General features: G+C 38.0%; 1 protein-coding gene across 1 annotated transcript; it reads right to left on the reverse strand.

Moving 5' to 3' along the window:
• Positions 1-35: 35 nt before the first annotated feature.
• Positions 36-12,589, reverse strand: arfgap3 (ADP-ribosylation factor GTPase activating protein 3). The gene is made up of 16 exons (XM_084909153.1): positions 12,418-12,589; positions 10,510-10,628; positions 8,773-8,845; positions 8,530-8,661; positions 8,255-8,335; positions 8,047-8,140; positions 7,891-7,950; positions 7,748-7,794; positions 6,987-7,138; positions 6,624-6,755; positions 6,382-6,507; positions 5,047-5,199; positions 4,164-4,290; positions 3,870-3,957; positions 2,022-2,146; positions 36-1,936 (listed from the first exon to the last, which is right to left on the reverse strand). Exons 1-16 carry the CDS (start codon positions 12,484-12,486, stop codon positions 1,919-1,921), a joined length of 1,596 nt encoding a protein of 531 aa, XP_084765279.1. The 5' UTR covers positions 12,487-12,589; the 3' UTR covers positions 36-1,918.
• Between the last annotated feature and the right edge of the window lie 916 nt (positions 12,590-13,505).

Raw genomic sequence — 13,505 nt, forward strand, 5'->3', positions numbered from 1 at the left:
GGACACATTTACACAAATAATGAAGACAGTAAAAGTTTAAGCACAAACCATTTATTTGGCATATTCCCAAAAGTTGTACTTACATTTTGAGTGTCAAAAATGGTCAAAATCTATCTGTAAGTTTTTTCATTAATGAAAAACCCCTATACAAGATTGTATGTAGCAGTTCACAGCAGACTAGAGCTTTAATAAACAAGTTTCTTAATCCATCTCATATTCAGGATGTGTTGACATATTTATTTTGAGGGCTACAAGGGCCATGCAGCTTATACAAGCTCCTACATGTAACAATATAGAACGGCAGAGACACAATCTTACAGGACATATATGCCGACTTAGGGGCAAAAACTAGAGTGCAACCAAGCAAAAGCTGCCACACACAATTTCCAACACATGTGCAAAAGATACCTAGATTGAGCCAACAAGAAGGTGTGTAAATCAAAGATCTCCTGACTAAGGCATTTACTGATGGGAATTAAAAAACAAAACCCAAAAAACAAAAATATATTTGACCATTTAAGAATGCACAGACCTCTTTAGTGTTTCATATTTGAACATGTCAAATCAAACTCCTGGGATGTTCCAGCTTCTCAGAAATTAGTCTGTACTATTATGACGGAGTCCGGGCTTTAATTAGTCCCTTTAACTTTGCACAATGATAAAGGACAGAAAAAAGGCAAAAGGACAAGCTTTACTCTGAACAGATATCAAATCTAACATCTCACTCAAGCACTGCCTGTAGTTCTACTGTGTTTAGAAACAATAGCATATATAAAGTTAACTGCCATCATAAAAGGTTTTAAAGTAACAGAAAAAAAATAACTGATGGTTTTAAAGGGATCATTCACATTGTTCTTTTAAAGTGGAAACGAGGCCTGAAAGCTACATAAAAGGTCTCAGCACATCAAGAAATCCTTCAAGTCTTATAGAGGCGATCCAAGAGCCGTACTAAGTGTACAATTTAGAGATTTACCAAGATGATTAGGCATTTATTTCAAGAACATTAAAAAAAACAATAATCTAACAAAAATTACTTCTTAAAATGATGACTGAATTCTTCATAGCATCTAATTCTATGCAACTGGAGCTTTTACGAAGCTCATTTGTTGTTTTAAAGAAATATTTATATCTTATAATAATTGGTTTTTTTACTCCTTAAAACTTTGGCATATCACATTCCTTTTTTATAAGCATTTCTGCATGACTTCCAAAACGACAACAACAAATTGCGACTCACAGGATAATGACACTTATGTGCTAGTGACGCATCAGTTTACATAACTTACAGTACACTTACTAAAAGTATATCTGTTGCCCCAAGGCCTCTGTTTTAAATCAGCTTTTGGTCCTGCCTTTGGAAGAGCAAATGTAAGTGCACTTTGGGGACAGAAAGGACACTTTCAACCCTGCATGAAGGGGCACAAAAAAACAAAAAGCACAAAAACAACACTACAAAGTGCACGTGATGAATGAGAGAGAGTTACTGAATTAAGTACTTACAGAGGTAAAGGAGTGAAACGGAAAGCCCTCCTAGCTCCTTAGACTGCTACATACAGCATTTCTATATATGTAAAACCCCGAAGCTCAAAGCAAACTTAACATAATGCAGGCTGAATATTCTTCATAGCTGTATATACACAAATATCTTCCTTCAAGGTGTTTGCAGGGGGAAAATAATTCAACCGAAAAATATTGTGCTCTGCTCATCTTGATTTGATCCCAAAGACTACGACTATGTATATACATCATCTAATAAAAAACTAGATATAGATATACAATATACAAGTACATTCTGCAAACTTGCTCATAGCATTGATTTATATTTTCCTCCCAACTCTCCTACGATGAGCACCCACTAGAAATGTCATCTAACTGGCAAACAGAAGATACCTATGGACGGTGAATCCGACATGTTCACTTAGGAACTGTAGTGATCCTGAAAAAAGGAAATAAAAAAAGCACCATCAGAAGTCGTTATTATTGATGAACTTGTATCATACGCTGGAATATATCTGACTGACCTGAATCGAGCTAACTACACCGCTGGCCATGACTGAAAGTTTTCCTGCAACTGAGCGCACTCCGTGTTTGAGCTGCGACATGTCGGGAACGCTGGGGAGTACGTTGCTCAGACGGTACGAACTCGCTGTGGACACGAGGCAAAAAGTCAAGCAGACAGACAGACAAAAAGCTCGAGGACTCGTGGAGAAGCCACTCGCATGTACAGTCATGTGAAAAAGACAGTTTTCACGGGACTCTCTGCAGTCCTGTGTAAAACAAAGTACAGTAGCCTGCTGAGCACATTTAGCAGCAATAACTTGAAGCAATCATTTCCTGTATGATCTTACAAGTGTCTCACATTGTTGTGGAGCAATTCTGGCCTGCTCGTTAAAGCAATGCTGTGATGTGATTATCGTCCTGCTGCATGACCCAGTTTTGCTTAAGATTCATCTCTTGGACAGATGGCCTCTCATTCGACTCTACAATACTTTGCTATACAGAGGAATTCATGGGGGTCTCTGTGACTGCAAGCCCCCCCCAAACATCCCTACTTTGGGTTTTATCTGTATGAAGGACATTGTTCTAGAAGTCTCGTGGTTTGTTCAGATGCAACTCTGCAATCCTAAACTGGCAATCCTTCCAAACAAACTATACTTGTTCAGTCATGACCATTAACATTTAACATGCCAACATGCTGAGGCCTGTACAGTCAGAAATAGAGAAACTAAAAAAAAAAAAAAAAAAAAAAAATGCTACAAGTCCTGAATGGTCTGACCTTCTAGTGACTTCCACTCCTGATAAGATCAGTAATTATATTGAATGTTTTCCACTTGTGAATAATAGTCCTCACTGTAGAATGAGGGACTTCAGATTGTTTGAAAATGGCCTTATAACCCTTCGTAGATTGACTGGCAGCAACAATTGCTTCTTTAAGATCATTGCTGATATCTTTCACCCTGAATGCTCCAGAAAAAGGAAAACAAAACGTCTGCTGTCACAGAGGTGTTCACACTTGCTCAAAATCAATTACTCAAATGCATTTGATTAGCAGCACCTGGAGGCTACTTACCTTCTTAATGCCTGTGGACGCAGTAAGTGTGTATTTAATGTTTTCAGTCTTGTGAAACCTGCTTTTTCACATAATCATATGAAAGAATTTACGGTATTTAGATTTCCTCTTAGGTACAAACAATAAGGGTTAAGACCAGTTCGACCAGTATGCACAGTCGGACTGGTTAATCACTCTGGAGCTAGTGCAAAACTTCAGTGTATGTGAGATAAATTACTCACAATTTCAGCACAGCTTCACAATAAACTCAAAAGTCAGACTTCTTTTCATAATTTCAGGGGCATAATATTTTATATTACAACCTGTATCACAGTTCAATACTTATTATGTAATTATTCTAGCAGATGTTCAAGGGTCATCAGACAGGTGGAATTTTAGGTGGAAAACCTCCATTCCACCTAAAATTCCACCCAACAGTGTAACACCAAGTAGGATAGGCCAAGATTGTCTTCTCAATGTGACCACCACCTAACTAAGCCTGGAACAAGCACCCAACATGTGCAGTTTCTCTCTTATGATACAGTTTTAGCAACCGCCATTAATCAGTGACCCAAATTCCCCAATAAAATTAAGAACACAGCTGAATTTGTGGCGCATTTGTCTACTCATTACTGACAAAATGACCTGGAGTTTGGAAGATGTATCAGAAAAGCACACAGTTAACAGGTTGTTAAATCCAACTTTAAAGAATCACACAAGTGGGCATCTTATTAAAAACAAACAAACAATCATACTAAGATGTTCCTCCGAGCGGCTCAACATACAAGCGCTAAGAAAAGAGGAGACAGTCATGTCTTACCAGTCTGCTTCTTTGGATCATCAAACAGATCGGCTGAACTTATGGATGCACTCGCAGAAAATCTCTCCAGTCTGGTTTTGGCTTCATACTGAACAACAGAAAATTTTGAAAATTTCAACCAAGTTTTATGTCCATTTAAATTAAAGACCTTCAGGAACTAATGTTCAGGCTTATCTCAAGTTCCAAGGAACAAATACAAACAGTTTTTAATGTGATTTCCCAGTCCAGTATTTACCAAATGAAATCAAAGGAAAAGCACAGTTTAGAATATGTGTCCACGTTGTGCTTGTATACCTCAGAGTTGTCTTGTTTTCCAAAGTACATATCAGACGAGATGGCTTTTACATCATCTCCAAACTTTTTCCGAGCTTCTCCCGTGTCCGAGAGCGCTGCTGCTTCTGGTTTCCTTCTGGTTGTGGGCCTGATTACAGTTACCAACAGAAAAAATTATAATATGACAACAGGAAGAAGTACTTTAAGCACAAATCATGTATTTTAAAAGAACACGCTGAATTAAATTACACCAAACATATTTAAGACTGAAGAGTCTTAATTTTGTGTAAAAAGTATCTTAAGCTACAATTAAAAAACACTGATGACCACCAGCACTACACCTCAGCCAGCTAGCAGACGCACTTATGCTATCATTTTGAAAGTTCTACTTTGCCTTCTTCTCGAGTTATTGCATGTCACCCCACCCCATCGGCCTTTTGCGGCTGAGTTGTAAAAAACTGTGCCATTACTAAACTGCATTTATAATATTTCATAACTTGTTGTTGTTTTTACTTGTGTTGTTTATATTTTAATCATTTTAAGCAAACATTTAGAAAAACCATCTGGTTCTAGGACTGTATGTTGTTTTTCTTCAACATACATGACCTCAAATTAATTTTTTCAGGGTCTCAACGGTTTAAAAAATAAACACATAACAACAGCTGCTAATGGATTGTAACTAAATTATTTACTAATTTCTTTCTTTAAATTAGTAATTTTATTTGATAAAATAGAATAAATCTGATTATTTTATTTGATAACATAATCAGATTTATTCTAGAAAGCCCTTATCTTAATTTGTTTTTAATTTTGATTGTTGTATTTAACTAAAATTTGCTTTGAATCATTAAACCTAACCATAAAAACATGTAGAAAGCTTCAGTTTTGTGTTTAAACAACCAACCTGTCATCAAATGAAGTTATAGTGGAGGACAAGAAAAAGTCTGGCTCTGGTTTCTTGCTCTCTTTCAACCAGCCTCTTCCATCATCTCCATCGCCCCACCGTGAAGAGAAACTGTCTGAGGTTTCACTTTGGTCCTCAAAGCGAGTCAGAACCCTGAAGAAAGAAGCCAACAAGAACAATATAAGGTGGAACAAAAAGAGAGATAATGAACTTTACTAGTACGCTGACACTAAGATACCCAAATTCACACAGTCAGCACATTGTTTAGCATGCAAATGTTAGATTTATAGACTCCCATTCATCATGCTACAGTGTCAGGGAAGTGCTCACAGATCCCACATTAATCCTGTAACTTGAAAATGACTAAAGAAATATTAGAAACAGAAAGAACAAAGAGCTCTGCAACACATAGTTCAATATCAACACAGTCTGAATTGAAAGAATGAACTTTGCCAAGTTGTTCATTCGTCTATAACTGATATATTTGAGTGCAAGAGCACCAAGAAGAATTACTCCTATTTAAAAAGGCTACGGATGTTCACAACAAATGCTCACTTCATGTTTCCCCAACTCTTAACCATTAAGAGCTACTACATTTTTCACATACCATATATATTTTTGTACCATACTCAGTTTTATTTATGATAATTTAGAATATGTTTTAATCAAACTGCATCAGTAATTTTGTAATTTTTTGAAGAAAAAACAAACATCTATCTGACCTATCACATCGACCCTCTGCATGTCCTCCTTCACTACATCTGTAAACCTCTTTTTTGATCTTCCTCTTTTTCTTCCTGCCTGGCAACTCCATAGTCAGCACCCTTTGTCCAATATACCCACATGTCCAAATCATCTGAGCAGTGCCTCTCTGACTTTATCTCCAAACTTTTCAAACTGAACTGTCCCTGTGATGTACTCATTTCTAATCGTGTCCACCCTGCTCACTCCCAATGAAGACCTTGACATCTTCAGCTTGGCTTCCTGTCTTTTTGTCAGTGCCAACATCTCCAAACCACACATCAAAGCAGGTCTCACTATCATTTGGTAAACATTCCCTTTCACACTTGGTGTCACAAATCATTACTGAGACTTATCTCCATCCACTCCACCCTGCCTGCACTCTCTTCTTCCCCTCTCTTATCCACTGTCCGCTACTTTGGATAGTCAACTCCAACTATTAAACTCATCTACCTTCACTACTGATATTTCTTACAGCTTTACTGTTATACCCGTGTCTGTCTCACTCAAAAGGAAAAAAAAAACTGTAATATTATTAACACAGTATCAAGATTTCATTTTGTTTATATATTATCAACATCAACTTTATCTGACCTAGAGCTGAAGGACCCTTCATCGTCATCTTCATCAATAAATCGCCGTCCTTTGGTGGTCTTTGCTCCAATTGGATTGTCCTGCTGGATGGTGTGCATGTCTGACATCACAGAGTGAGAAACTCCACTACAGAGAAGAGCCAAGAAAGAGTAAAAATGACAGTGAGACACATTAAAATGGAAAAAAAAAAAAATCTTAAATCTACTAGAGGTTTGTCCCTCCTCACTCCCAATTTGTCTTACCTCCTCATGCCCAGACCCATGCCCAGTCTCTCAGCCTGTTCCTTCTTTTTCCCCTCTAGTCCTTTCAGCTTCTGCTCTTCGATTTTCCTCTGCTGTTCAAAATCTTTGTAGGCCAGCCGCATGGATGGAGCACTGAGCAGAAAAAAAGTAGGTAAGCTCAGAGATGGAAACAGATGAGCCAAATGTGGTGCATAGTTTAAGTAATATACATGATTTAGCCCCTTTCTCCTGAGGTAAAGAGAAGAAAGAGCCATGGATTTCATCTTGCCATAGAGGACACAAAGTTACATTCGCTTTCCGATTAATTGATTACAACAAGAAAGATGGAATGAAAAAGAAATAAAAAGCTATGGGTATTCTTACATGGACTCCTCAGTTGTAACGTTCTTCTTGGCACCAGCAAAGCTCTCCTCTTTCTCTCTGATTTTGTCAGCAGCCTGCGCCTTCTTCTCGAGCTCCGAGAAGCTCTGGCTGCTAACCTTCTGAGCGCCCAGACTGCCCTTCTTTGAGGCCAGCTGCACACAAACATACACATTACAATGATGTACCAAATAAAACAGATAACGGAGCTGGGGTAGAAGCTTGTTTTCTGAGATAACATTCAGAATCTCCAAGATTAAAAACATATTTTAAAAGAGGAAAATTCAGAAAACAAAAAACAACCTCATAATACTATACTATAATCTCTTATAAATGGGTCCATGTGGCAGCAGGGCAGTGCCAACTGCAGGGACATGTGGAATGGGACCCCAATTCATTATTTAAAACAAACGTGTAAAGATAATTAATTTTATTGGCAGTAAATGGTGCCTACTGTTGTTGTGATTCACCTTATTTACCTGTTCTTGTGTCCCCTCAGGTCAATCATGTGATGTGTGTGTATGCAGTGACTACTGCTGCACTGCCTAACTCGGGTGTAAATGTGGCCCTCCCTATGTGGCTGTGGTGTGTAGTACGATCAGGTTGACCCAAGCTTGTAAAGTAGGACAACGTGACTGGCTTTCTATTTGTCTTATAATTTATCTCAGACACTACTTGAATTTTTTCTCTGAATATTACCCTCCTCCCTTAAGTAATTGTTTTATTGTACTTATTATGACACCAATATAAAACTTTATACATACTGTTTTCTTGGCACCTGCTGGCTTCTTCTTAAGAAGAGAAGAGGGCTCTGAGAAAACAACAGACAGAGTGAAGTCAATATTTAGACAGACATTTATGGGCATTTAGGTAGAGTTAACTAAACATGCACAGTATTGACTCAAACCTGGGTTTGCTTTTGGTGAAACACTGAGCATTTCCACATTGGGACCCTCCTCTGAGTTACCTGAAGATAAACATGTGATGAGCCACTAAACTATTTTAATATATAACTGCAGTGAGTCAGTATAAATCAGATTATTAAGCAATGACACAAAGATACCATTATGGTCTTCATCTTTTTCTGGCTCTGAAAGCTTCTCTGATGCGGAGGGGCTCAGACTCATTTTGGCCATGTTCAGATTTTCAGGACCAGCCTGGCCAGGACACAGACACATGTAGTGAAATTAATAATCGCTGTGTCAGGCTGTGCAGCATATCTGTGGAAAGTTGTGGACAAAATCACAATTGAAGAAACCACACACTTATACCTGTGTATGCAGACTGAAGAAATCCACCTGCTTGTTGCCTGGGGATGTTGGAGACAGAGGAGCCTGACTGTCCAGCCACAGCTGTGGAGAACAAGAGCCGTAAAATGATTCAATTATATGAGCGTTTATTATAAGTGTGATAAGCACATGGGTAATACCCAGGAAGCCAGTGTTTAATAAATTTAATCTCTCAGCCCCAGGTTGGTTTCTCCCCGCCCCCCTTGAGGAGAAACCTGGAGGTGTTTTCAAACTGTAACCCAGCCTGTCAGTGTTACCTCAGTGCCATGGCGTCTGGTTGCTTGTGTGGCCAAAGTCTTTATCTTCTCTCTGTACAGCTGTGCAGCCCGGCAGTTGTACTTGGCATTGGCGGCATTGGCTCTGCAGCCATGTTGACTGAAAAATGCAATCTGACACCGAGGTGTCAAATAAGAAACAGGAAAGCAAACAGGTAGAATCACGCTTGTGTCACACTCTGCTGGAGTTTTAACCTGATGATAGTGTGCTGATATTTTACTCACTGCGCTGGCGTTGCCTCCAACTTGCATACATCTTAGCTGGAACCACGACCAATTAAAATCCAGCTCGGTGGACCTGTGTGGCACAACAGGATCAGGGTTTGAAGAATGTGTGTTTGAACAAAGAAACAAACACCTGAGGTTACAGAACCATATCCACTCCCATCTCCTTGCTTGAGCTGCCTTTGTTCCACTTATCCTTCACTGTATCTGAAGCGTCTTTATTCTGTTTTATTTGTTTTGGATGCTTAAGTCATTTATTTTTATCCAAAATTACAATAAATCTCTTGAGATTGTTATGTCCAATTAATGTACCGTATCCAGGATTACTGCTTGTAGCTTACACATTTGCCCAAAAAGTGAAAGATCCCTGGTTCAAGTCCAGGAGGAGAAATAAATCCCTTTGGGGTGGGGTCAGGAAGGGCATCCGGCATAAAAATCTGCCAAGTCAAACATGTGAAGCTACCTGCTGTGGTGAATGCTTGCAAAATAAGGAAGTAGCCTACAATAGCTTTACTATTACATTACACACTTTTAATGTAGTCATTTGAAATGACAGTTTATTTTTTTCTTCTTTTTTTTTTATTGCTTATCTTTTTAAAATTTTACTTTTATTACACAGGTAACACAATCCTATGCCTTAACAATAAGAACACCAGTCATGCTTAGTTACCCTACAAAGGCCTGTTTTTGGCTGAGAGTATACTTCTGAGCTGTTGAGACCATATTCCACTACACCTTTGCAGTTTGGGTTATAAAAGGTAGAGTGAATTTGATCAAAACACTGTGCATATCTTATCTTCTTTTCATTTCTATGACTGCTGTTGTCTTGTATTTTTTTTAAAGGGTTTAACACTATCCTAACGAGCTGATATTTTCACATCCTAATTTCTTATACTGCAAAAAAACAAAAACTTTTTATTAAACTCAATTTAATTAAAAAAAAAAAAAAAAAAAATCACAGCAACAGCTGAGTCAAGGCGCTTTTGTTTGCAAAAACGGAAAAATAATCATTCACATCCACTTTCACTTCAAAGAGGTGGCTACAGCGAATCATCTGCCTCCATCTCACCCTATCCCAGGGATCCTCTTAAGTCACACCAACGCTCACCAACACCTTCTCTATTTTCTTCCTCTTTTCCTCCCGTTGGGCAGCTTCATCTTCAGCATCCTTTGTTCAGCGCTGCATATCTTCATACTATCTCAGCCTTGCCTCTCTAACTTTGTCTCCAAACCGCTCCATCCCTCTGATGTACTCTTTTCTAGTCTTGCATATCCTGGTAACTCCCAGTGAAAATCTGGAAGCTCTGGCCCCTGTCTTTTTGTTAATCCCAACATCTCCAAACCATACATCATAGCAGGTGTCAGTAACGCACTGTAAATCTTCTCAGAAAATTAAAAAAAAAAAAAAAAAAAAAATTCTCAGTGTTTAATCCTCAAACACAACCTTCCACACACAACTGTTGTTTACTCTTGATTTATTATTTTGTTAGAGGTCCTTGTGGCTCATGATGAAGAAGAGGTTGTCTGCAAACTGGCTCCTCTAGTCTGCATGTTAAAGTAAACTTGAACCCAAAGATCCCGATGCTTCTATTGGAGTGTGTGATGTTAGATAAAAAGCACTTATACATTTTCTACTGTATTTGAGAACTTTCTTACAACAAGCCTCATTCACGCATTGACATAAGCACCAGTCCATTTACCTCCAACTCCAAGGAAAATATATAATTCCTGACTTACCTAATAAATGAAAGGTGCACTCCCAGAGACCTGTGAGTCCCAGAGCAATCTATACAGACAAAAACCCCATAGGTGATGCTGGCCCAGCTGGGGTTCTTAGCTGCGCAGTCAAAGCAAACCTGAGGGACAGAGAGCAAGAACAGAGGATTGTCTCATTATACAAACATACGAGATGTTCATCTCACTTCTATTTTAAGACCATAATTCCACAATTAACAAAAGAGACGGATCATTCTATAACTGGGGAAGACTATTTTTTAAAAATATAAATAATTTAAAGATATTTTTATTTGATGTAAGTAATAAAAACAAATAATAAATTGATATGGCCAGTTCAGGCATCAAAGGTGCACTTTTTATTTGTTGCATACTATGCTTGATGCAACCTTGTAACCAATATGGCAGAAAAACAGAAAAAAAGCATATTTTTAAAATAGTGTTTAATAAATTCTTGACTATTAAGTGAATGAACTCATATTGCATACTCAGTTTCAGATGAGAGTTAGTTTAATCACTTTAAACTTTACCCTGTACTACAAACTTTTACAAAAGCAACAGATTAAGCCCTTATGAATGAAAAAGCAACAACAAAGCATTTACGATCATTTTAGTAAAAATTATATGGTAACCTGGTTAAAATAAGAGTAACAGGATTGCACAAGTTAACGTGGCTGAAATATAGTACTTTTATTTGCAGTTATGACATAAATGTGACAAATACTGAGGACCACAGCAGTGTTGTTTAATAATATTTCATGATTTTGACATGTTTGTTTTATATGTATGTCAACAGGGTTGCAAATCATAGCTATTATTAGTGTTTTCTCAGAAAAATATGCTATCTAGGGATAAATGTAGTCATATAAATAAAGGATACTTTGAACCTTTGGTAATATGAGTAACAGTGTTGTATTGGTTAGACTAATGCACTTAACTAGTCAGAAAAAATTGAAAAAAATAAAAAAATATGTCAGAGGACAGACCTTTGGTCTACCCATGGTGTTGGCTCATGTAAAACATGACATGTCATCTTACTGTTTTATCTCTTCCTTTCCAAGGCGAATTAGGTCGTGCATGTGTTGTTGGACACAATTTACAGAGCATAATGTTCTTTAAAATATGCTGATGTTAACAAAATGTTTAAAAACACATGTGGGTCTGGAAGAAGTGGATTTCTAAGCTGGAAATTTGTTTGTTATATTTAACACGCGATTCGCTTATAAGGAAGTTATCAGGACGTTTTTATAAAATATTTCGTAACCACTGTTTCAACAACTGGATTTACGTTTTGTCTCAGGACTATATTTGGTATTGTAGTATTTTATGCATGGGTTCTTTTCAAATTAACGCAGTTGTAGAATGGTCCACAGGTGGAGGCCAAGAGCATGAAGAGTGTCCGACTACACGAAGCAACAGCTGTGAGGATAAACAGGAGACTGTGCTACTGACTCAAACAGCTGTTGGTGAAGTGGCGTTAATTTCGCAATGAGATCAGCAGATAATAGTTACAGCAGCGAATCGCAAACACGTCTTTGTCCCTGAAGATGTCTGTTCTGTCTTTTACATGACCCGAGTCGAGAAAAGGCCTTAGAAACTGAGCTTTAAACAAACACGGCTGATGTAAACTGTCAAAATGTAGCTAGCTAGCTGTCACCCCGTTTGCTAACGTCACGTCAGGTTACAATTTCTAAGTTTTGTGATATTTTGCTTCTGCACGTTTTAAAACACGTTTAAAAAAAACCCCGACTTATTCTAAAGATGACACACGTCAGACAGCTGTTAAATTGGTCGCAAACTGAAGCCAGCTGTGGCGTTTCCCATAAAGTGCGACGTGTCAGATATTTAGTTCAGCGGACTTCCTTGTGCACCAGAGTACACCCGTCTTTCTGGTATTTATTTAACTCTCACCTTATTCGTAGGGATGGAACGAAGTCGCTTGAAAATAGCAGAAATGTCCTGCTTGCTGGGTTCTGCCATTTTTCTACCTGTTGGTGTCTGGCGGTTAAAGGAACAGCATCAAAAGCAGACCCGTGTTTTTCCCCTGAACTGAACCCGACACGTCAGTAAGAGAACACCATGGGCGGACGCTGATTGGTTGGAAATGATCCGTGGTCGTGTTATTGTCGCAAAGGCTTCTTGGCAATGTAGTTTTAGATCATATAAGCGATAGCTTACGTATCTTCGAATTTCATGCATTTCTGTGTGACCGCAGCCAAAACATTAAACACAACGTTGAACAATATAACTTTAATAACGTATCTTGAAATAAGATACAATAACACTAAATAAAAAATACTAAAATATGATAAAATAGTTCAATAAGGTAAAAAAAAAAATGCATGGAAAATGGATCATTTGAACCGAAAAAGAAATAAAGCTCAAATCTAATCTAGTTATTGTTATTTTGGAATGTGGTAGGTCATTTCCTGTCTTTTGTGGCACCTTTTTATTATTAATATGATCATTATTACTAATGATAAGGAGAGAATTCTAGGAGTAAGGTGAAATGGAGGCAGATTATCAGCTGTGGCATCCCCTACAGGGAACGTCAAGGTATGTGTGTATATATATATGTGTGTGCGTTAGATGTTTTATATTGATTCTTATGAGGGAATACAATAAAACTTTTTTTTAGACTGTTATCGAGTTGCTCTGTGGTGTATTGCTTAAAAGGTTATATGTGAAAGGTCACATGTAACTCGGATTACTTGAGTTTCCCCGAGTGTGAGAAGAGACACCCAGACCCAGGGGGTCCCAAGCTAGTGTATTACCTAGGTTTAGGACCCATTAGTCCCAAACCTAGAAAAATGGGAGGGTAGCCAGCTAAATCCTGTGCCAAATGAAATATGCAGATCTATCTGCTGTGGTGACAACTTGGGAAATAAGGGAGCAGCTCAAGTTACCTTTCACTTTTTATCTGATTTATTGTACACACATAGTTTTCTTTAAAACCAAACAAAGCAATGCAGTGACTCGGGGCTATATGGCTTTTAAAA

This window comes from Perissodus microlepis, chromosome 17 (assembly GCF_051167445.1).
Source record: "Perissodus microlepis isolate ML-2025 ecotype Zambia chromosome 17, ASM5116744v1, whole genome shotgun sequence".
Classification (NCBI taxonomy): domain Eukaryota; kingdom Metazoa; phylum Chordata; class Actinopteri; order Cichliformes; family Cichlidae; genus Perissodus; species Perissodus microlepis.

Bases quoted from the DNA above. Each gene is read 5' to 3' on its own strand.
- arfgap3 (XM_084909153.1), bottom strand. From the start codon at position 12,486: ATGGCAGAACCCAGCAAGCAGGACATTTCTGCTATTTTCAAGCGACTT. The intron at 10,629-12,417 runs GTGAGAGTTAAA...TCTGTCCCTCAG, and splicing joins GTTCCATCCCTACGAATAAG to GTTTGCTTTGACTGCGCAGC. The intron at 7,139-7,747 runs GTATGTATAAAG...GTTTGTGTGCAG, and splicing joins CAGCAGGTGCCAAGAAAACA to CTGGCCTCAAAGAAGGGCAG.